This window comes from Mesoplodon mirus, assembly GCF_964341445.2.
Source record: "Mesoplodon mirus genome assembly, chromosome: 3".
Taxonomy (NCBI): Eukaryota; Metazoa; Chordata; class Mammalia; order Artiodactyla; family Ziphiidae; genus Mesoplodon; species Mesoplodon mirus.
The window spans coordinates 114,991,503-115,017,093 of NC_138978.1; the positions used below are offsets into that span (position 1 = coordinate 114,991,503).

Consider the following 25,591-nt stretch of genomic DNA (forward strand, 5'->3'; position numbering starts at 1 on the left):
ACTTCCACCAATTTCATCTTGCTGTTCTAATCTGTTGGCTTATAATGCTATTCATTGAGTGTTTTACTACATTACTGTGATAGTTGATAACAAGGTACAGATCCTGTTCTTCAGTTTAAATTAAAGCAAAAAAAAAAATGGGGACTATCTTTTTTTTTTTTTTTTTGGCGGTACGCGGGCCTCTTACTGTTGTGGCCTCTCCCGTTGCGGAGCACAGGCTCCAGACGTGCAGGCTCAGCGGCCATGGCTCACGGAGCTAGCCGCTCCACGGCATGTGGGACCTTCCTGGACCGGGGCACGAACCCGTGTCCCCTGCATTGGCAGGCGGACTCTCAACCACTGCGCCACCAGGGAAGCCCCCGGGACTATCTTTAATTGCAGACTTCAACTATAATTTGTACACTGGCTTAAAGTATAAGCATGTCATTACAAAAGTTTTTTCTTGTACTGCTATATCATAGTTTTGGTAGAAAAAAACAGAAAAGTATAAAAGTAGTCAGCCCAAAATAATGGAAGAATCTCTAAATATCAGAAGAGAAGAATTGTTTTTTAATCAATGTCTTTTGAATGAACATTAGCTCCTTTTTGAAACTTGACCTTCAAAGTTAGTGTTTTTGCATTTCTTTTCCTATTTCTTCATTGTGCCTACACTAATGTTAGAATTCAGTGGAAGATTTTTGAATCCCATCTTCTTAAGTGGACAATAGTTTTCTGTTTCACTTTTTATTCAGCCATTGTTATTATGTAACAGTATACTTTTCTCCCTTGATTATCTCAAGGTTTACGGGAAATTTAATAAGAAAAGAGATACCAAAAAGTTCATTATATAATTCAGTCATATTTCCAACATATAAATACCACTGTGTAACACATACCTCCTATGTAATTAAAGTCTCTCAGATTCTTTTTCTCCTCTTCTCTGGTTAGTACACTGGAATCTCAATATAATGTATGTCACTGTCAGTCAAGTTGATGAGTCAAGTAGCCGTGAGGGAAATAGTTCAAAATTAAGTCAAAGGATAACATGGGATCCAGGCAGACAAAAAGACCCTGCTTCTTCAAGGACTTACATAGCTGAAAAAGAAGAAAGAATTCAGCTTGTATCTACAGGTTTCTTTTCATGAGAGAATAGATAAGTCTAACTGGAAACTGACCTGAGCCATGGGTTGGGTCCTAAGGGCTCAAAAGTAAGTAAAGTACTCTACTCAGCGTAGTCTTGGACCAGATCTGGGCTATCGGATCAGAAGGCCTCCCATTGAGGGAGAGCTAAGAGTCAAGCTGGGGACTCTAAATACCAGTACCAAATCTCAAGGATTAGAAGTGGATTTTTTAAATGGGAAACAGAGCCAAGAGTCAAGATTCAAGGAAAGGTAATTAGAAAGGAGCAAATAGGAAGGGTATAAACTGATTGCTGCAAATAGTCTTTGACTGTCCCCATACCAGTTTTTGTGGGTTTACAGTTACTTGAGTATCTCAGATTTGCTTAGAAGTACAGGGACAGGTCAGTCAGAAGTTGAGTAGATGTGAGGTAAAAAGAGTGTGACTGCAAGGGCAGAAAATGAAACATTGTGCCTATAAGAAAAGCGACAACAGAGATCCCAGATGGATGTTTTAAACTTATGCCAGGTTGACTGAGATACATATGAAATTGTGTATTTTTACTTGATAATTAATTTGTATCCTGAACTTTCTCCATATTATAGTAGAACTTAGTGGAACATTTAAACAAATATTCTAAATAGTCTGTATTTAGTCACTGCTGTGTGGAAATGTTACCACAAAAGGAAAAAGAGGTAAGGAAAATTTTATAACTGCAGGGTTTAAATCTGTACAAGAGAAATTTATTTCCTTTTGATCCTGTAAGGACGATGGTAGTGAAATGTTCACCTAAAAAGCAACAATAAGAATGCTACCCAGAGAACTTTCTACTTGAAAGCTAGCTGGGAGGTTCCCCATTTCATCATAGTCCCTCTTTAGTGTGAAAAAAAGAGTTCTTAGCCATTAGACCTGGTTGTTGTGAAGTACTAAAAAGACAATGTATGTAAATGCATCTTGTAAGTTGCAGAATACTATACAGATGTTAGTTGTTTGTTATGTCCTCAGAATCCAGTGCCCTCCAAGGCTCCAATGCTCTTACTAGTCTTTCAGCCCAACTCATTTCGTTCTCTGATTTCCATATTCCTATTAATAGCATCTCTTTCAGTGTCTCAAACTAATTCCAAAATTTAGTTTTTAAGACCTTTTACAATTGATCCCTCAGTAACCAGATGAACTTCTCTTCACTTAGTGTCCCTTGTCCCCCATTACACTGATTTTCAGTTTTTGGTTTTTGCATGCATATGCTTCTGTTATAATACCACGTATGTGTTCCTGAAAAAGCCTCACATTCTGCAAAATCATGCACTAAAAATAAACAAAGGTTATGAGAAAATAGGGTTATAAGCAGATCACTTAAAATTTATATAACTAAAAAAGAGAAAGAAAAATCTATATAACTTTGTAATCAGAGCCCTGATAAAATAATAATCCTAATTAAAATGCTAGCACAGTTAAATTTCGCTGGCATTGTACCTAGAGATGCACTCAGACCATCCTTTGTGGTTACTCCTGGGGCTCATGTTTTATTCTTCGACATATAAGGTCTCAAAAATATTTGCTTCTCATAGAGACTTGTGTCATCAAAATTAAAAATACAATATGGGAATATCAGTCAGTTTGGGGGTGTTGTTTTGTTTTGCTTTTTAACACAGAAATATCTTTGCATCCTTTTCATTTGCACTTGCCCTTTCCCCACATAGCTTAACATTGTGGAAAGCACAGCAGTTCTTAAAGCTGCAAAACCAGTTACTTCTAAAAAAAACACTTCTGTAGGATTTTCATCTTTTTTCCTTAACATATTGGTAAAGCTTCCTCTTTAAAGAGGAAACTTGTGCCTGATCTTTTCTAAATATTAACTTGCTGAAAAATTTACATGTAAACCAATATGCCTTCTATGTTATTCCCATAGTTACCAATCTCATAGAGCTAAGTGTATTAAGAAACATACTTTATAGCAGAATGGAACATACTTGTTTTATCCCCTTTACCCCATTGTCTGTGAACTCACTGAGGCCAGAAACTGTCTCCAACTCATCTCTGTGTCCCCTCCAGTGCCTGGCATAGTGCCTTTTGCTTAGAGAGTGATCAAAAAGTATTTGTTGGCTCTAATTAATTTGTTCTGCTGCATAATAAATATAAATCTATAGTATTGGGAAGTCCCTTAATGTGAGGACTGATACAACCTAAACATGATTTTGTCTAGCTTCCTTTGCTGTCAGTACCTGCCCTCTTAAGATCTTACGTATTCAGTTTAGAGATTATATGCTGTTACATATTCATATCTCTGTAAGCCATGTTGAGACATATTGTTATATATGATGCTTCTTGGAGATTAAGCCCAGTCCTCCTATGTAAAATTCTACCAAATTGTCTCCATTTCACTGGTCGGTCACTGACACTAAGAAAAGGCAGTAGAGTTTTACAAGTCAACTGGTCAGTTCTCTTCTGTGCTGTATTGATTGAAGTGGTAGAAATAGTGGTGGAAATAGTATGTGTTCCTTATTTCAGTGAGGAAATTGCAACCTTTCCTACATGAGACCCTGGACCATCTCAATCAAAGGAAAGAAAAGGGGAAATAACCATAGTTAAATTCATATTTGTCGTAAAGCAATTACAATGAGAATTTATGTCCTTATTTAATTCTTATCTTAGGCAAAAGGCATTTGATTTTCTGTAGTTGAAACAGTTGCTAAACCTACGACTTGTACATTGCCATAGTAGTGATCTTAGTCATATGTATTTTAGTCAGATGTATCACTACCATTCAATAATTATTAGAACTAAGATATTATACATCACCCAAGTGAAGGGAGGATAAATATTAGTTCTCTCTTTTTTCAGAATGTAAAGAGGCTCCTGCAGAACCCCAAAGTGACAGAGTTTGATGCTGCGCGCCTGGTGATGCTTTATGCTCTGCATTATGAGCGACACAGCAGCAATAGCCTACCAGGATTAATGATGGACCTTAGGAATAAAGGTGTTTCTGAGAAGTATCGAAAGGTAACCAGATTTATATATTAATCCCATCAAACAGGAACCAAACTGTAGTATTATAGCCTTAACTCTGACAAATTATGTCATACTGTTTTTATTCACAGAAATGTATAATTCTGTCCTCTCATGTTTTCATTTCCTTAATAAAGTTATTTTCTTCCTGTTCCACAAGCAATAAGAGGTTGTTTATCTATTTTTTTTTTTAAAAGCTTGTGTCTACAGTTGTTGAATATGGTGGTAAACGGATCAGAGGAAGTGACCTCTTCAGCCCCAAAGATGCTGTGGCTATTACCAAACAGTTCCTCAAAGGATTGAAGGTATGCTATCTCTATGCTTTCCTAAATGAGAAACAGTTGAAGCCCCTGAAGCTTAGAGTGAATGAATATGATCTTCAAAGTAACTTCAGGATTGCTGCTGATCTAGTACTATGTCAGTTAAATGAAATTAAAGCAGACATCCTCTTGAAAGCTTTTTCTTTAAATACTTTCTGTATTGGAACAGCATCATCATTGGCCCAAATAGCTGAGAAGGGAATAATGAGATATTTCCAGGAAATACCCAAGAGTAAAAAGGCAGACAGTTCTGTTAGTCATAGCTATTTTACTCCATTTGTTTAAGATTTGTTAGGTTGGTTTTTTTTTCTCTGACGGAAATTAAAGATGAAGCAAACAATTGTAGATCTTTTAAAAATACTAACCTATTTTCTTAAAATGGTCAAAAATTAGTTTTAATCTGCTAGCCTTTCTTATGTTTCCTGAAATGTTTCCATTTTCCTGAGTGTTTCTAGTCTCCTTTGCTACATAGTCCTTTTATTTGCTCTACATATCATATAATATTTCCACAAAAGGAAGGTTGTCAGTGAAGAGATAATAAAGGATTTAAGCAACTGCATTTAAAAAATTCCTTTATAATAGCTAACCTTAAATTACAGAGTTTTTTCATAAGATTAGAACATTTCTAATTGATGAAAATAATTAACTATAAAATTCTCCTAAAATTCCTGCTTGACTCTTGTCCCATGAAATCTCTATTGAGTGCATGTCCTTTTCTGATATGAGTATCATTAACTGTTATATTGCAAGTTCCAAAAAAAATGACATAAGAACCATTTCCCCCTGTCTTAGGGAGTAGAAAATGTATATACTCAGCATCAGCCTTTCTTACATGAGACCCTGGACCATCTCATCAAAGGAAAGCTCAAGGAAAACCTGTATCCTTATCTAGGCCCCAGCACACTCAGAGACAGGTAAGATAACAAAGATATTAATAATAAAAACCAGAGACACTAAGAAAATAGGAAATTTAGGGTAATGTAAGAGACTACAACAAAGGTTATATCATTCTAATCTCCCTTCCCCAGTTGTTTCAGTTCTAAGATTGTTTTGGTTTTACATGTGTCAAAGTTAGATTTAAATTCCCCTACTAAGCCTGAAACATTGTTTCTTTTGGAATAAAGAAACAGATGTTTTGGAGAGCACCAAATACTGTGTCCTGTCGTTTAGTATCAGACCAGTTTACTTATGCCATTTAAGGTTCAGTTCCATGGTATCTAGCATTTGGAGTTTCAAACATTAAGGCTGAAAATAGATTTGCTGCTTGATTGCCATCCAGAGCAGGTTGTTACTATTTTTGGTGAGGACTGGACTTTGCCAAATGTGGCCAGTATATAAACTGAGACCTAATTGACAAAGGCCTTTTGTCACACAGGAGAAAAGGATGGCTTTCTTTTTGGGTATTAACTAAAGGAAACAATTAATTGTCATTTTAATCCAGTGGTTTGTTAGTTTTAATAAAAACAAAAGTTGTCCAGAACAACTTACATAGGCCAACCTGAAATTTTAAATGTACACAAATTCTACCTAGTTATAAATTATATTCTTGTGTATTTTTTACTGGGACCACATATTATAAAGAGCCTAATATATGTAGCTGAGTCCTATTGGGTAGATTAATGTGAGAATTGTTACTGTTGGTATAATTCTTATATTATTTTAGCTAATCATAATCTAAGGCCTTGGAATAATAGTGTTTTATAAATGTAATGAATTTCTGAAAGGAGAAAAATATTTGAGGTACATAAATAACTCTTGTATGATAAAATATATTTTTTCACGTTTTTCCTTTAAAAAAAAAACTGTAATTTGGTAACAGAACAGAAAGAAAGAAAAAAAAAGAAATCTTTTTAAAGATCCAAGGTTGAGAAGCAGAACATCTGGGGTTAAATTCAGAGAGTATACTCATTTGGCATCAAAATTTAGAAATGTCAGCTAAGTGGTAAGAATGAAAACCAGCCCAAAGCTATTCACCTATCTGAAAGGCTTTTTGAAAAACAGTATAACTCTATTAAATAGCCTTCTAATTAACATGATAAAAGTAAAAATGTTAATTTTCTTATGAATTTCATATAAGAATTATTGAATAAGAAATTAGCCACTTATTGCTAAAGGGACATAATAGACCACCAGAATAATATTGTGGATGATTAGTTCATGACAGCAAACCTTTCTAATTTGGGAAATTCATTTCCAAACAAAGTTCAAAATGAGGCTCTTCCAACAAAACACACATTTATCAGTTGTCAGCATCTGTTGGCATTTGTCACTATTACCTAAATATATATATAGTTAATAATTCAGTTACTTCATCCTTTTATATAACAAATATTTGAATGCCTTCAATATGTCAAGAACTGCTGGGGAAATAGAAGTGACAGGAAAGACAAGGCACCTGCCCTCAAGGAATTTACATGAAGGAGACAGACAGTAAACTAGTAAACAAATAAAGAATATAATTTGAATGAGATAAGTGCTATTGAGGAAATAAATAGGGTAATAAGCTACAAAGTAACTTTGTAGAGGTGGGGAGGGCTACTTTAGATGGAGAGAACCTCTCTGAAGAAGTGATATTTAAGATGAGCTTTGAATTACAAGAAAGAACCAATCTCATAATGATTAGGAGGAAAAACATCACAAACAGAGGGAACACCAGAACAAAGTCCTTGAGGAAAGACAACTTAGCAAGTTCGTGGAACAGAAAGAAGTCCAGTGTGGTTGGAGCATAACAAGTAAGAAAATAAGAAGTTGAGAAGATAAGTAGGGCTGGATCACATAGGGTCTTATAGGTGCTGGTAAAGAGGTTTTTTAAATGTTTAAATGTCATAGGAACCCACCGAAGAGCTTTAATCATTCAAGTGACATAAACTGAATTATGTATTAAGAGATCACCTTGTGGGGAGAATGGATTATTGAAGACAAAGTTAGAAGCAGAAAGACTACTTAGGAGGTGGCTGCAATAGTCCAGGTAAGAAATGAAAGTGCTTTGGATAAGGAACCTAGGAGAGAAGGTAGAATCAATAGACTTAATGGAGTAGAGTAATGGGACAAGGGTAAGGGAGAAACCAAGAATAACTCTCAGGTTTTGGGGGGAAATCAAGAGTTTTATTGTTAAATTGCAGATGCCTGGTAGATAATCAAATGGAAATGTTCGATGCTAAATTGGGAGTCAACAAGATTTTGGTGATTTAAAGCCGTGGGACTAGACTAGATCACTTAGGGGAAAAGAAGAGGATGCAGGACTAAGCACTGAATAGAGGATTGGAGTCAGCAAGGGAGACTGAAGAAGAGACAGAAAGATAGGAGGAAAACCAGAAAAACTTGGTGTCATAAATATCAAGGAGTGAGTGGTTACCTGAGACCAGTCTTCTGAGACATAAAAAAGGTGAGGACAGTGAAAAATCCATCAGACTATTCCCCAGGTTCAATGAGTTTGGAAGCCAAATTAGAGAGGGTTACAAGAGATAAGACAAAATGGAGATAACAAACAGTATGTAACATTTTTTAAGAAGTTTTGCTTGAAACGGTCAGAGAATGGGATTGTAGCTAGAAGAGATTGTAAGCTCGGGGGAATGAGAGATTCTAGAGCATACTTATAACCTGATGAGAATTATCCTAAAGAAGGAGAAATAGGTAATGCAGAAGAGAAAGGGCAAGAGTTGCAGAAGTGAAGTCTTTAGGAGATCTAGAACACAAGCAGAGAAGATTTTGATAGGAGCAGAGGTACTTCTTTCACTGTAACAGCTTTTTTTGTTGTTAATTTATTTATTTTTGGCTGCATTGGGTCTTCACTACTGCACGTGGGCTTTCTCTAGTTGCGGCGAGCAGGGGCTACTCTTTGTTGCAGTGCACGGGCTTCTCAATTGCGGTGGCTTCTCTTGTTGCTGAGCACAGGCTCTAGGCGCACGGGCTTCAGTAGTTGTGGCATATGGGCTCAGTAGTTGTAGCTGATGGGCTCTAGAGCGTAGGCTCGGTAGTTGTGGCGCACAGGCTTAGTTGTTCCGCAGCATGTGGGATCTTCCTGGACCAGGGTTCGAACCCACGTCCCCTGCATTGGCAGGCGGATGCTTAACCACTGGGCCACCAGGGAAGCCCCACTGTAACAGCTTTGATGTTGAGAACATGGGAGCCATCTTGTTTGATTACTTCTGTTTTCTCAGTAAAATATGATGTCAAGTTATCAGGTAAAGTACAGGATAAAAAGAGAAAACATTGTGAAATTGTTATCTTGTAGGCTTGTAATCATATTTACTAGGGAAATGTAGTAGGACTTCTAGGCATGACTGAGTGCCCACTGGAGTTCTGTGGTCATTAATTTAAAATACAGCCCATGAACCTAGTTGTGTGGTTTTCTCTAGCAACTTTTAGCTGCACTAGATTAAATGAGGAGAAGGCTGATAGCTGGGTCCAACCAGGATTTTAGGAAACAAAAAAAGAAGGAGGGTATTGGATAGTGAAAAAAATATTGTTGAATGAATTGGAGGTATTGATGAGGTCAAAGAAATATTACAGTAGAGGCATTAGCATAAGTGAATTAAAAGTTGAGGGGGTGGCTATTAGAGAAAGAAGTCTTCAAGATTTCATATTGTGGATACTTGTAATGCAGAAGTTTATGTTATAATCATGGATATTGGTGGCTGTGAGGGATGAAAGAACGAATCAGTGTGGGTGAGGAGACCAGGATGTGAGATGAGTAATCCACATTGGTGTTAAAGTCACTGAAAATCTTGAAAGGAGCAGGAATGAAAAGGAGGACAGTAAACCAGAGCTGAAGTCTTCAGGGAATAAGAAAGTGACCAGGAAAGGAGGTCAGGAGAAAACAGTACAACTATATCATAAGCTTCTAAGATAGTGGAAATTTTGAAGAAGGCAGAGAAATGGTTATGAAACCATAGTAGGGGGCACAGAGGATACCTATGCCACTTCCTGGCCCTGTTTAACAGAAAGAAGATCACAGAGGACTTGAAAAGACCTACTAAACAATTCACTTCTTAGTTTGCCATGTAGATATACGGGCACAAGTACACAAAGACATGTACACAAGGATATTTACCAAAACATTATTTGTAATGGTAAAAAAACAAAAAAGCTAAATATTTGTCAATAGAGAACTGGTTACCTAGATTACAATACATTACTGTGCATTCTTCTTTAGAAATGGCATAACTCTTCATGGGATAATATCAAAACTTTCTAAGATATATTTGATAGAAAATTAAGATGCTATAATATCCCTTTTGTGTAAAAAAAAAAGCTTTATATAAGCATAAACGTGATTGTGTACATATGTGTATATAAATGTGCTTGACTATACATATATATAATATATATGTGCAAGTATGTATATGTTTATGTATACAGTAAATATTTCTGAAATAATAAATAAGAAATTGTTCATAATGGTTACCTCTGGATACTGAGACAGTGGTTAGTTGTATACATATCTATCCTTCCCACTAGGTATTGTATTAAGTATTGTAATCTTGAAGTAAGAACTATGTTTTATTAATATTTGGGTTTTTCACAATATTTAACACAGTGCTTTACATATAGATGTTCAATAGATATTGTCAGATTTCTTATGTAGGCATCTGTAGTAGTTGATATGACAAGATTTACAGTTGGGAAGTATAAACTAGAGAGTAAATTTGGTTGATGTTACCAGACAATTTTGACTTTTGCAGTTTGCCTGTACAGTATTTTGGCTCTGTATTCACTTAGACCCACCCTCAGCTCTAGGCACCTTCTTCACACTGGGTTATCACATTTAAAAGAGTCATTGATTTTAGTCATCTTTATGGTTAACTTAAGTCTCATCATGATAGAACTTCTTGGTTTTGTTGTTATTGTCATACTAGAAGATATCAAAGGAGATCTGGCAAGAACACAACTCTGCAAAACCAGGAACAGTTGTAGGGATGTTTTAGCCCTTAGCTTTAAGTTAGTGGTTAACCTGTTTAGCAGTATAGCTATATCCACAAATTGGGTTTGCTCTTTCTCGGAAGATGGGACTCCCACATATCCTATTTATCAGGCTAGATTTTTTTTTTTCTCCAGAATTGCTTCTTACCCCTGATAAAAACAAGCAACTTAAACATTTGGTGAGAAAAGGGAGCTATCTGGTCATGCATTCCAGAATTAGTCAATTCAAAAAGGAAGTACTCTTTCACATTTATACAAATTTAGTAGAATCTTGTAGTTTTTGTTTCTATGAAAGCAGCAGTCCTTTCTCATTGGCCTTTTTTTCCTATAGTCAATGCTCATATGATCTTTACTACCTGTAAGTACTAGATTCAAAAATTTGAATTTTAGCCATAAGTGTAACAGTCCACAAAGTAGATAAAATACTGCCTCTTAAAAGTTTGTTTTTCTGCTTAACTGAATGATTAACGATTAAAGTAATGATTTCCAGAAACACTATGTGTGAAATTTTTTTTATTTTTCTAATACAATAAGATATAAATTGGTTAGGTTCTCAAGGTGTCCTTGTATGTATGTGTGTGTGTGTGTGTGTGTGTATATATATATATATATATATATATATATATATATACACAGCATGAACAGACTGCTGTTTTCTAATGTTTGCTATCTGCATTAATTAATGCTTTTGGTTGCTATGGAGAATTACAGAGCACAGGAAGATGTGTACAAAGAATTGAACTTGTGTATTCCACGTAGCTTCAACCATCATATAAAAATGATTTGCTGTATGTTTTACTGTTGGCCTCATCAGAACATCTACTTTTAAAATTCACCAGGGGAAGGAATTAAAAGGAAAAATGTCAGGGATTTTTAAAAAAAATTTTTTTCACCAATGTTCCTCCTTAAGCCAGCCTGACTAAGTAGTAGGAGGCTCAGGAAAACATTTATTAATGTTTTCATAACCAAATGTGACATAGTCATCTTTGTTAGGTACACAACTGAGTCAAGCTCTAAGAGCCTATCCCTACATGTAAGTTTTGTCATTACATTGATATAGCCTACACCCACAGTTACCACCCGTGGCATCTTCTTCCCTCTCCATCAGTACGAAAATACTGTGTCACCCTGAAATTATCAGACTAAAGAATAGTGTTCTCTGGCTATGTTAGAAACTTGCTTGAATTTATTCCTTCCCAGTTCTTGCCTTTCTTTTCCATAAGAAAGATATATACTCTAGAGGCAGGTGATAGGCAGAGGGCAGCTATGGAAAAGCGACATCATTTTCCAGGGTGATCCTTATTACTCCACTCAGCTGCTTTTCTTTTTTTTTTTTTTAAGATTTATTTATTATTTATTTTATTTTATTTATTTTTGGCTGCGTTGGGTCTTAGTTGCGGCACGTGGGCTCTCTCGTTGAGGCGCACAAGCTCAGTAGTTGTGGTGCATGGGCTTAGTTGCCCTGTGGCATGTGGGGTCTTAGTTCCCTGACCAGGGGTCAAACCCGCGTCCCCTGCATTGGAAGGCGGATTCTTTACCACTGGACCAGCAGGGAAGTCCCTCAGCTGCTTTTTAAATTTACTTACCAGATCAAGAGCTCAAAACAAAAGTGTTACTGTCTAATTCTTCTCATCAGTCACTGTACCCCTGTAAGGGAGAAACCTGCTTCCTTTCTTCTTAATGGAGTATTCTGTGTAATTCGTGAGTATTTACTCAAGATAAGCTGCATAATGGGTCTCAAGCTAGGTTTGTCCCTCAGCATCAAGAGCACTGCTTATGGAATGTTACTGTAAAAAATACTCATTTTCTGGCAAAAAAACTCATTTCAGTCTTGAGGATTTTATTGTTTCTGAATACTGTTACATACTTTTTTTTTCCTCCTGTTTTCCACCTAGGCTGACCCTAGATAGTTACAACACAGGCCAAACTATTGGTAGAGTGTCCTCTGTCTCCTTGATGGCACATTCTTATAACACTGGAATTTTTTTTCCAAAAAACTCATCCTTTAATGAATACTAAACCAGATGGGACTGCACTTCAGAAGCCATTATTATCTCAGATCATTGGTACCTCTAGAACCAATATAGTGGGAAGATTTAAATATATATATCCTTAGAAATTTAGTGTATATTCTTGAGGGTAATACTATGGTAGAAGTTACAGGGACTCATATCAGTTTTTAAAATTACAATCAATTGTAGTTTATTTGATCTCTTTCTTATGAAATACACCCCTAAAGATCCTGACAAGAACTGAACTTGAGTTTTAGATGTTCATATTCCCCTTCCCCTTCTGTAGAAATATTAGTAAGAATTGAAACAACACATACTAAATGTAGAAAAAGACAAGAACCTGTATTTTGCCTGAATATTCAGTCCCCAAATAGAGTTTATCATACTTGGTAGAAAAATATTGCTATCACAATTATACAACTCATCCTAAGCAAATGACCTTTTTCAGCAAGAAAAAGCTGGCCAGTAACTGGAGGCAAATACTTGAAGGAAAAAACCTTGATAGTATAGAAAATTTTAGTCATTTGTGAACAGTGGTAATGCTTTCCTATAAGTTTATAAAGAACCTCTTTCCCTGCAGCCTAAAGCACCAGATTAATATTGGATTAATAATTTAGGTTTAAGGCTCATATCTCTTTTCTGTGCTACTAGAGGAAATCATACAAATTATAGATTAGGGCCACTACAAATTCACTGTTTCTCACTTCACTTGGGCCTTCAGGGATGCTCAAACTTAGTAGTTCTCTCTCTTTGTCTCATTCACTACATCAGTTTAGAATGTTTTCCATAATGTCTAAGTCACCTAACCCACACCAGTGTTTCCTACTTCACAGTGGAAAAAATTGAGTCTGTCAGACATTAGCTCCCTCAGTGTCTAGCCCCCATGTTTATAAACTTAGTTACATATATCTACCTAATCTCCTTCCTTCATTCTAAAGGAAATACATCCTCTTTTCCAATTCAGAACGAACCTCTCTGCCAACACTTGTTTTAGACTCCTACCATCATCGAAGGAAGCCTTTCTCTGTAATTACTTGCACTTTCTGTAATTATTTGTAATTATTTGCACTTTCTCTCCTCTCTCTCTTTGTCTCCCCCTTCTTCTCCTCTTCCTCCTTCCTTCTTCTGTATTTTCAGCTTGTCTTCCTCTAATTACTTTTCCACAGACTACACGCATACTCAAGTTTCCCCTGTTAAGTAATGTATTTAAAGCCCTTGAGCCTGGGTCCTCCTCTAACCTGTCTTCTCTTCAGTCAAGCTTCTTGGATAAAGTCGCTATCTTCACTTCTCACCTCTTCAATCCATGTACCCTGGCTTCTTGCTCCACTATAATACACTGAAACTCTTCTTGCAAAATCACATTGCAGGAATGTGCACAGTGGTCTCTTTCAATCCTCACTTATTTACCTCACTACTGCATTTAACACTTAACCATTCTGTTCTTCTTCAAACTCACTTGTCCCTTGGCCTCTCCCTCTGGTTCTCCTCCTACCTTTCTGACAGTTTTCTTCTCAATTGCCTTTGCTAGCTACTCTTCTTGCCTATCCTGTAGATGTTAAAGAATCCTCCCAAACTCGGTCTTTTGGTTCTCTTCTCATTCTTCATGATCCCCCTAGGTAGAACTCATCTATTCCCACGGCTTCAGCTGCCACCTGTATTCAGGGACATTATCAGGTCTCAATGTCCAGATGTCTGGTGGACATCTCCATTGGGATGTTCCACAGGTATCTCAAAAACAGCATGTTTTTGTCTTCCTTTAAGTCAGTCAGTCTTGCTTTCTTTGTTCTCAAACTTAAACCACTATACCTAGTCACCAAAACCAGAATACTTAAAGTTATCACAGATTCTTCCTTTAACCTGATCCTTCACATTTAATCATTGACCAACTACTGAATGAAGAGTCTACATTTTTTGTGTCTTCTATATCCAGTCCTTCCCCACCACTTCTGGTATTTCTTTAGTTCCAACTTTTATCATATCTTCCCAAAAGTCTTACAGTAGACTTTTGTTCTCCAGGTTTTCCCACCAGCAACCCCCAATTCATTCTCACATAGCTGCCAAAATTATCCTTCAGAAAAGCAAGTTTGATCATGGTAACCTGTTAAAACCCTTCGGTGATCCCCCCATGGCCTATAAGATGCAAGATTCTCCCTCTCTTCCTCTCACTATATCTGCAGCCATAAAGGAAAAGTTAGAATGGCTCCAAAGTTTTGTCCTAAGCAAGTGAAAAGATAGGTTGGCCATCCACTAAGATGGGGAGAGCTATATGTGGAACAAGCCTGGGGGAAAGGATTAGGGATTTGGACATGCCGAATTCAGAAATAAACTAAACAGCCAAGTAGAAATGTCGAATAGACAGATGCTTAAGTCTAGCATTTAGGAGAGCAGTCTGGGCTGGAGATAGAGATTTGGGAGTCATCAGCAGATAAATGTATTTAAAAACCACAAAACTGGGTGAGATCATCTAGGGAAGTGCAGTTCAATAGAACTTTCTACAATGATGGAAATGTACTATATCCATCTATCTAATAAGGTAGCTACTAGGTACATGTGACTATTGAGCACTTGAAATATGGCTAGTTCCACTGAGGAACTGAATTTTTTATTTTATTTTAATTAATTTAAATTTAAATTTAAATAGCCATATGTGGCTACTAGCTACTACATTATACAGATATAGGGAGTAAGTGTAGATCAAGAAGAAAGGAGAGGGGGCCTCCCTGGTGGCGCAGTGGTTGAGAGTCCGCCTGCCGATGCAGGGGATACGGGTTCGTGCCCCGGTCTGGGAGGATCCCATATGCCGCGGAGCGGCTGGGCCCGTGAGCCATGGCCGCTGAGCCTGTGCGTCCGGAGCCTGTGCTCCGCAACGGGAGAGGCCACAACAGTGAGAGGCCCGCGTACAGCAAAAAAAAAAAAAAAAAAAAAAAAGAAGAAGAAAGGAGGGCCGGTGAATGGATTCTGGACACTCTACCATTAAGAGGTTCAGTGAGGGACTTCCCTGGTGGTCCAGTGGTAAAGAATCTGCCTTCCAATGCAGTGGATGTGGGTTTGATCCCTGGTCAGGGAACTAAGATCCCACACGCCACGGGGCAACTAAGCCCACGTGCCACAACTACTGAGCTCACGCACCGCAAACTACAGATCCCATACTCTGGAGCCCTCGCACCACAACTAGGGAGAGAAAACCCGCATGCCACAACTAGAGAGAATCCCATGCACCGCAACTAGAGAGAAGCGTGCACACCACAACAAAGGGCCAGTGTGCCACAACGAAAGATCCTGTGTGCCGCAACTAAGACCCCACGCAGCCGGAAAAAAAAAAAAAAAAAGAAAAGAAAAGAAATAAAGAGATCAGGGAGATGAGATGAGACCATCAAGAGACACTGAAAAATGTCAACTGATGAAGTAAGAAGAAAACCAAAAGAATGTGATGTCCTGGAAACCAAGTAAAGAAAGTATTGAGGAGGAGCAAGTGATCAACTTAGTTTAAAAGGACCAAAAGCCTTGATAATACACAGTACTGACAGGATGTGGAAAAATAGGCACTTTCCTGAATTGCTGGTAGAATGACATCTGTAGAACACCTTGGAGATACATACCAAAATTTAAAATGCACAGTATGTCCACACAACTGTATATAAAATGCAGTTTATAGGCTGTATATAAAATATATATTAAATATATACATACATATGCATGTATCTTATAATATGAATATGTAAATTTGTAAATATATGTATATACACATAGATAGTATCTCTGAGAGGATATTCATGAGATGAGTAATAGAGTTTGCCTCTAGAGAGAAACTGGGGTGCAAGAGAACTGAGGTGAGAAGGAAACTTACTTTTTTTTTTTACAATATGCCCTTTTTTTATATTATACCATGTGCAAACATTTATATAGTCAAAAACAGATATTTTACTTTATAACTTTTTTTTTTTTTTTTTTGGCTGTACCGCGCGGCTTTCAAGATCTTAGTTCCGTGACCAGGGATGGAATCAGGGTCCCCTGCAGTGGAGGCACAGAGTCCCACCCACCAGACTGCCAGGGAATTCCCCAAAACAGTATATTTTAAAGTAACAAAAAATGATTGTAGAATATATAACACTATAGAACACTTAAAGCATCGTGATGCTAATGACATTGTTTCAGGTGGGTAGATTAAAATGAAGCTTACCTTGTCTTAAAATGTAGCATTTCAAAGGCATGATTTTAAGTCCCAAGTTCACATAGAAATGTCATAATTGACTCTGCTAAATCAGTTGCAAAATAACCACCCCTTCATTATTGGGAGCCTTTGTTGGGTATCTCTGCAATTCAGAGATTATCTGAACATTCTTATATTTATTTTTTTAAGTTTTTTTTATTGAAGTATAGTTGATTTTCAATGTTGTGTTAATTTCTGCTGTACAGCAAAGTGATTCAGTTATACAAATATATACATTCTTTTCCATTATGGTTTATCACAGGCTACTGAACATAGTTCCTTGTGCACCTGGTTGTTTATCCATTCTATATGTAATAGTTTGCATCTACTAATCCCAACTTCCCAGTCCATCCCTCCCCCATCCCCCCTCCCCCCCTTGGCAACCACAAGTCTGTTCTCTGTGTCTGTGAGTCTGTTTCTATTTCACAGATAAGTTCATTTGTGTCATATTTTAGATTCCACATATAAGTGATATATGGTATTTGTCTTTCTCTTTCTGACTTCACTTAGTAAGTGATAGTCTCTAGGTCCATCCATGTTGCTGCAAGTGGCATTAGTTCATTCATTTTTATGGCTGAATAGTATACCATTGTATATATGTACCACATCTTCTTTATCCATTCATCTGTCAGTGGACATTTAGGTTGTTTCCATGTCTTGGCTATTGTGAATAATGCTGCCGTGAACATAGCGGTGCATGTATCTTTTTGAATTATAGTTTTGTCTGGATATATGCCCAGGAATGGGGTTGCTGTATCATATGGCAACTCTATTTTTAGTTTTTTGAGGAACCTCCGTACTGTTTTCCATAGTGGCTGCACCAGAACATTTTTAAATAGCCACAACATCTGATTCTGTTTTCATGAAGTCCCACAAGAACAAATACTCTCTCAGTTAGTGATTCCTTCAAGGTGTTTTATAAAGAGACAGAGAGACAAACAGAAAGGAAATGTAGGGTTGGTTGTTGGTTTTTTTCCCATGATTTATACATAAGCATGTACATCCTTTGACTAAAGATATTTCTATTTAGTTTTGTGCTATAACCTCCAAAATGGTTGCTTCTGCTTGATGTCATTTTAAATAATGGCCAGTAAGTGATGTAACAAAATTATTTGCCTACTAAGATTAAGTAATTTTATCTTCTCTTGGTGGCATGAGAAAAGAAAAACAAGGCAGACTTTAACAGTTTTGAAAATAATGTGATCTCCTTCTTGTTCATATCTTCAGAAGGATCTAATAGGAGGACCACTCACTTTTGTTATAAAGCTGTTTTGATAAAGATTGAAACACCGTAAAACTACACAGTGCAACCTAAATGAGTCTAGTGACTGAGCTGATGCGTCAGCATGTCCAGTATCAAAACTACACCCACGGGTTTTTTGTTTGTTTCCATGGTTTCTTTTTCTTGGTTTATCAAAGGATTGAGGAACAAAGATTTTAAGAAGAGGTGGATTTCTAGAAGTGTCATTAATTTATGTATCCCATTCTTTTTTTGCACTCAAAATACTAAATGTTTCTTGTTCCCGTGTTATGGGGACATCCAAATATACCAGTACTTTACAAAATACTTTGAGGTCCTTGGACAGAAGCCATTGTAATGACACTGTACTAAGTATTTGACGAAGGGCTTATATGTGAAAGGAGATGTGTAGTACAAGCATAAATTACTGCTATATTGATACCATATCACAGTGAAGTACTCTTCAGTCTCTTGAATATAAAAGAATATTCCTACATTTGGTTCCAGCAAACACTATTGTGCTATTCTGAAATCCACAGCACAGAAATTATGACATCCGCTCATAAACAGAAAGCAAATCACTATTCAGCATTTCCTGCTCTGTTTCCTGCCAATTTCAGATAATTAAAACTTTTTTTAAACCTTTTATTCTATTCTGCTTTAATTCTGCTTCCTTCACCAAAAAAGAAAGATTCAGAAATTAAAACTGTGTATATGATAGTAACAGCAAATTTTGCCTTTTTTCCCCCTTATCCTATGATATTAACTTCCTTCATTATTGTAGACCTCAGGATATCATTGTGTTTATAATTGGAGGAGCCACCTATGAAGAGGCTCTAACAGTTTATAACCTGAACCGTACCACTCCTGGAGTGAGGATTGTCCTGGGGGGAACCACTGTGCATAACACGAAAAGGTAAGGGAGAACATTCAGTCCTATAACTCTTTCCCCTTTCCCAGAGAGGAAGGCTTAAATTCCCTTTATGTAGGAAAAGTAAGGTCAGTGCTGACCAAACTGCTGTAGACCAAAATGCATCAGTTCATAGAATAATTTAGAGTTTGTGTGAGATGAAGGATGTATACTCTATTAAGTTCATAAATCACTTAATTCAGTCAAATACCTGGAGAGTAATGACCAACCTTCACTGTTAACAGTTTTGTTTCCTATGTTCAAGGAACAGACTGGCATTTTAAAGATACCCAAACATAATACTACTGAATTCTGTGAGTTTTTCTGTTTTGCTGATTAAGTACATTCATTCAGTAAATATTTAGTAAGAAGAATACAAAGATGAAGAAGATAAAAATCCTGCCTCAAGTAAGTCATTGTCTATTAGGAAAGATAGAACATAAAAAATAAGAAAATAAGTGCCTGGAGAGAGATGTAAAAGAGCCATGGATTCTCAGAGTGGCTAAGAGAAACTAGCAAATGTTTCATGGAGAAGATAGTGTATAACCTGAGCCTTGGATAAAAAATGGACATATGGAGGGAGAGTACATTCTAGGCGGATTTAACCACATGAACAAGCTACAGAAAGCTATAGGCAACATACATAGAAAAAGAACAGCAAGTAGTCAGTTAGCTGGAATGTGTGTAATAAGTGAAAAGGTTGACTGAATGCCATAATTGTAGAAGGTCTTGAATTCCATGCTGAGGAATCTTTTTCTACTTTCTTGTGTAGAAAATGAGGAATCATTGAAAGTTTTAAGCAGTAAAATTACAAGAAGGTCATAGTATTTTAGGAAGATTAATTTGGAAACTAAGAGTAGGAAAGACAGAGGATGAGGAGGAAACTAGAGACCGATGGCATGATAATTGAATTTAATGATTGGGGACCCTGAGAGATCCATGCTGAGCCATGTATACATAGATAAACAGGGAGGCATTAGAGGTGTTTGTGTACTTTTTCACTTTGTATTATTATTTGCCTCATTGTACATTCTGTTTTATAACCTGTATTTTGTAGTCTGTGATAAAAACATAGTCTTAAATATATAATCATTCATTCATTAAACAAATATTAATTGAAAGGTAAGATTGGCTGGATTTGAATATTTCCCTCTTACTATCTTTGTGAATTTAGGCAGATTAGTTAACCTCTTTGTCAATTTCCAGAGCTCACTGGCCATTTATATATTTCTGTTTGTGAATTGCCAGTTCATATTCTTTGCAAGAATTATATCTGTATAATTAAGGATATTGATCATTTTCTAATATTATATATTTGCAAAATATATTTTCCTCTATTTGATATTTTTGTTTTATATTATTCACAGTGTTTTGTTGTATAAAACTTTTCTTTTTTTACTTTTATGTAATCAAAGTTACTAGTGATTTCTGCCTTTGATGTCATGCTTAGAAAGTTCTTTCCCAGTCAAGATTATATAAATACTAACCTCTATTTTTTCCATTATTTTTAGGACTTGTATTTAAACTTCTATATTTATAATCTATCAAAATTTTATTTTGGTGTAAACTGTGCAGTAGTTTCCTTTTATAAATTTTACAGAAATATTACATGTACATAACTTCATTACATACAGAAAAGTATACAAATGATAAGCAATGAAATAGCACAAAGTGAATACATCTATGTAACCACCACACAGATCAAATAATAGAATGTTACCAGTATCTCTAGAAGCCTCCCTTATTCCTCATGTCCCCTCCTTTGCACAACTCCACACAAAATAATAACTATTATGACTTCTGTTGTTATAGATTAGTTTTACCTGTCCATAAAAGATAATTGTTGAATGAATGAAGAAACAGTGGTTAAAATTAATCTATTTCTGCCTTTCTCACAAACAGATCCTTAGAAGAATCTCTAATCACCTTCCTTCCAACTTACAAGCTGTCATTGTCCAGCATATTGGTTCCACTTTGTTTTTATAATCCCCAAATGAATCATTATTATTTTCAATAGTCAATATTTGTTTAGATTTACCTACATATTTGCCTCTCCCCCCTCTTCATCCTGGCCCTTGTTTCTGATCCAGTATTCTTCTTACTAAAGAACCTCTTTTTAGTAGTCCTTTCAGGTTCTGGTCAACTTGACGTTTTTGTCTAAAAATATCTTAGTTTAGCTAAGTTTAGAATTTCAGGTTGATAGTTTTTTTCAGCACTTAGAAATCAGAAGACAGTGGAATACTGGTACTTCCCTGGCAGTCCAGTGGTTAAGACTCCGTGCTTCCACTGCAAGGGGGCGTGGGTTCGACCCTTGGGGAGCTAAGATCCCGAATGCCAGTACTGTGTGGCCCCGCCCCCCAAAAAAAGAAGACAAGGGAATAATACTATTTTCAATTGTTGCTGTCTTAGTAGACTTCTTAACGAAATCTACTCTCGATACAATTGTTTTTCGTCTGTAGGCAATATTTTCTTCTCTGGCTCTTTTTTTTTTTTTTTTTTTTTGAGGTACGCGGGCCTCTCACTGTTGTGGCCTCTCCCATTGCGGAGCACAGGCTCCGGACGCGCAGGCTCAGCAGGCATGGCTCACGGGTCCAGCCGCTCCGCGGCATGTGGGATCTTCCCAGACCGGGGCACGAACCCATGTCTCCTGCATCAGCAGGCGGACTCCCAACCACTGTGCCACCAGGGGAGGGGAGCCCTCTGGCTCTTTTTAAGATTATCTTTTTGTCTTCGGTGTTCTTGTTTCAGTATTATGTATCTAAATGTGGATTTATTTTTATTTATGTTACTTAGTATGAAAATACGTGTTTGGCATAATTTCTGGAAATTATTTCTTTGAATATTGCATTTTTTCCCCACTTATTCTGTTCTCTCCTTCTGGAACTCCTGGGAGCTATATGTTAGGCATTTATCTATTTTTCATGTCTCTTAACCTCTTATTTATATTATCCACCTGTTATCTCTCTGTGCTGCCTTCTGTGTAATTTTTTTCACATTACTATTTCAGTTCAGTAATTCTCTCTTCAGCTATGTATAATCTGTGTTTAATTTGTACATTCAGTTTTTAATTTCAAAGGTAATATTTTTATGCCTGTAATTTCTATTTGCTTCTTTTTCAAATTTGCCTGATTTTTCATTAATTTCTTCTCTTCTCATGTTTTCAAAGCCTTTTCAGATTTTTCTTTAACCACATTAATTCTATAATCTGAAGTACTTGGAGGTCTAATTCTGCTGTTGTGTCTGCTGACATTAGCTCCTGATGGCTCATTTCTGCATGTAATTTTGTATTACAAGTTATCTTAAAGAAGACTCACAGGGCTCATGAGGAGCCTAAGTTGAAGATATATCTCTTCTGCATAGTCTGTCTTTCATTTAGGCCAGGTACCCAAAGGGTATTATCAGTTCAGAATTTTTTTTAATGTTAATTTCTGTACTGAAGGGTTCCTGAACCATGCAGAGCTTATACTGGTTTATTTTCAAGTTTCCTTGTGATCTTCCTGTGCAGATAGAAGATTTTTGTTTTTCTATTCTCTCTTTTCAGTGAGGGCCTCTACATTATACGAGAGTCTTAATTCTAATTCCCTTCCTTACTGAGGCCTAAGCCCTGTCTCCTGACCCTCTGCGGCTGTTAAAATACAGTGCCCTTGTTTATGAACACTGGCATATTATGAACATTGGCATATACCTATTGGGTAGTCACAAGCATTGGTTTATACTTATCAACCTAAAATTTGGTTCCCTTTTTGTGATGACTCTTGGAGATTTCCCTGAATTTCTTAATAGGTTAAGCTATTCATTTAAAAGTATGTAGGTAATTTTTTATCCAGCATTTCTATGTGTTTTATTTAATTTCGCCTTATCTAGTTGGCCTTGATTTCAGAAATCAAAGTATAAGTGTGGTTATGATCTTGGAAAAGTTTAAAATGGTAGTGACATTATGCGAAGTTTACTCTAATTTGAAAACTCTTAGGTAGTATTTGGAAGCTTAACCGTGCATCCTAAAATGTCAGACTGAGGATTTTGTACCTAATTCAGTAGTCTGTGGGATACCATTGAATAATTTTGAGCACAGAGTGACACAATACTATCACAACTATTTTATGCAAGTTTCTCCCTTTGTTCCTGCTGCTGCTAATAAAAATAATCATAATAGGGCTTCCCTGGTGGCGCAGTGGTTGAGAGTCCACCTGCCGATGCAGGGGACACGGGTTCGTGCCCCAGTCTGGGAAGATCCCACATGCCGCGGAGCGGCTGGGCCCGTGAGCCATGGCCGCTGAGCCTGCGCATCCGGAGCCTGTGCTCTGCAACGGGAGAGGCCACAACAGTGAGAGGCCCACATACCGCAAAAATAAATAAATAAATAAAAATCATAATCATAATCATAATAAATATTTATTGAGCATCTACTATGTGCTAGGCACTTCACTAAGTACTTTACATATATTAAGTCATTTAATCCTCATATAAGGTATGTACATTATTATCTCCACTCTGTATATGGAAACTGAGGCAGAGAGATTAAATAACTTGCCCAAGTAAACATGGCTGCTAAGAGATAGAGCCAAGACTCAAAGCCAGAGTCCATGCTTTTAATCACTATGCATTTCCTTCATAAGTATTACTTGAATGCTTGACACTCTATTGTTCTCTAAATAATATTTAATAATTTAGTGTTCAAAATGTTTTATTACTAGATAGCCATAATGGATTTTATTTTCTTAATCTAAATAAGTTCTCTCATAAATGTATATATAATTATCTGCTTTTAAATAGGCTTTAATATCAGAATTCAGAAAGACTAATTGGCTTTTAAATGATCTTTCTGAGAGTTAATATTTCCCATTGAGTATTAGTAGCCCCATGGCCCATAGCATTTTCTCTTTAACTTGAAACATTAGACGTTTAAAGCTAAACATCTGTATCTCAATTTTGAAAATACTTTGGATTTAGATGGAAAGATAGATTGGCAAAGATTTTAATATATTTCTTTGTAATTTAGTCATATTACATACAAATAAAAATGCATATATTTTCACATGTGTTTGGCTAATTAATAGTGCTGTGAATAAAACTGCATTTTACTATTAAAAATGGAGGGGGGGGCCTCCCTGGTGGCGCAGTGGTTGAGAGTCCGCCTGCCGATGCAGGGGATACGGGTTCGTGCCCCGGTCTGGGAGGATCCCATATGCCGCGGAGCGGCTGGGCCCGTGAGCCATGGCCGCTGGGCCTGCGCATCCGGAGCCTGTGCTCCGCAATGGGAGAGGCCACAACAGTGAGAGGCCCGCATACCGCAAAAAGAAAAAAAAAAAAAAAAAAAAAATGGGGGGGGAACCTAAACATCTAGGTTTTTCCTTAAATTAGTGTCCCAGGTCCTGAGAAAATAATCTTTAATGTAAAATTAGGAAAGGCAGAAAAAAAAAAAAGTATGGCAGCTTTGTAAAAGCTTTATACTAGATTCTTCCGGCTAACCAGCTCAGTATTTCTTTGTCTGACCTAACAATATGCTAAGCAGTACGCTAAATTACATTTGAGCAGATATCCTTAAGCAATAGAAGGTCAATAAAATCTTGAATGAGATTGTTCAGTGGTCCCCAATCAATGAAATTTTTAGGAAGAGGGTGTTGCTATGATAATTACCAACCTGGAAAAAATTTAATGTTTGCGATACATAAATGTTCCAAAATCTGGTTTTTTAATTTACTTTCATAAACATATAGCCTCCAGCAATAAGTAAATAGTGAAATTTTTCACTATCAGTAAGAACATAGTGCAATTTGTATTTCAGAGTCCAGTTATTGTAAAGGCTTAAGTAATTGAAAAGCAACAGTTTCAGCTTTTAGAGGAAAGGCTCAATTTTCATGATGAATGTGGATTACCTTGGGTATTACTAGACTGTTAAGTAATTAAGAGTTCACAACTCTTAATACATATTGAAATCCCAGACTCTCAGTAAATGGGAAGGTTAATATTTTTTAAAACTCAGTTTTATACCTGGATATAGTAGGGCTGCTGTGAGCAGCAATAAAATATGGGGGGGGAGAAGTTGAACAATTTGTTTCTGTGAATTGTTAGGGTTTAATTTTTGTGGGAGTCTGTGCAATTTCCTATGTAATACATGGATTATTTCTTAAAAGTCCAAAGGAATAAGTGACAAAGACACAGCCTTAACCTCGAAACTCTACCGTACAGAAGTATTATTTTGAGAGACTATGGCAACCAGGAAACAGAGTATACTTTTAGATGTGCCACGATGAGTGCCCTCTTTTTAAGCTTTTCTTTTTTTTTTAATTTATTTAATTTATTTATTTTTGGCTGCATTGGGTCTTCGCTGCTGTGCGCGGGCTTTCTCTAGTTGCAGCGAGTGGGGGCTACTCTTCGTTGCGGTGCGCAGGCTTCTCGTTGCGGTGGCTTCTCTTGTTGCAGAGCACAGTCTCTAGGCACGCGGGCTTCAGTAGTTGTGGCATGCAGGTTCAGTAGTTGTGGCTCGTGGGCTTAGTTGCTCCACGTCATATGGGATCTTCCTGGACCAGGGCTCGAACCTGTGTCCCTTGCATTGGCAGGCGGATTCTTAACCACTACACGACCAGGGAAGCTCCGTGTCCTCTTTTTATACTTGGAATTATGTAAAATATGATATGCCCCACAAAGATCTGGATTGGTGAGCATTGTAATAAGCAGAAAAGAAATCATATCTTGGGAATTCCCTGGTGGTCCAGTGGTTAGCACTCTGCGCTTTCACTGCCATGGCCCGGGTTCAATCCCTGGTTGGGGAACTAAGATCCCGCAAGCCCTGCGGTGCAACTGAAAAAAAAAAAAAAGAAAAAAGAAATCATATCTTGTAGCTCAGAGTGTTATATGCTGATATAGAAGCTA

General features: G+C 36.9%; 1 protein-coding gene across 6 annotated transcripts in view; it reads left to right on the forward strand.

Moving 5' to 3' along the window:
• VPS45 (vacuolar protein sorting 45 homolog) overlaps positions 1 to 25,591 on the forward strand; it is a 75,551-nt gene that overhangs the window by 24,202 nt on the left and 25,758 nt on the right. For 3 of the 6 annotated variants that reach the window (XM_082612004.1, XM_082612009.1, XM_082612006.1), the window contains exons 11-14: positions 3,940 to 4,098; positions 4,302 to 4,409; positions 5,217 to 5,338; positions 18,593 to 18,724. In XM_082612004.1, coding sequence (XP_082468130.1) covers positions 3,940 to 4,098; positions 4,302 to 4,409; positions 5,217 to 5,338; positions 18,593 to 18,724 — 521 coding nt within the window. Of the gene's footprint in view, positions 1 to 3,939; positions 4,099 to 4,301; positions 4,410 to 5,216; positions 5,339 to 7,047; positions 9,592 to 18,592; positions 18,725 to 20,620; positions 21,202 to 25,591 lie in introns of those variants that run through there. The other 3 variants (XM_082612005.1, XM_082612007.1, XM_082612008.1) reach the window with 3 other exon arrangements.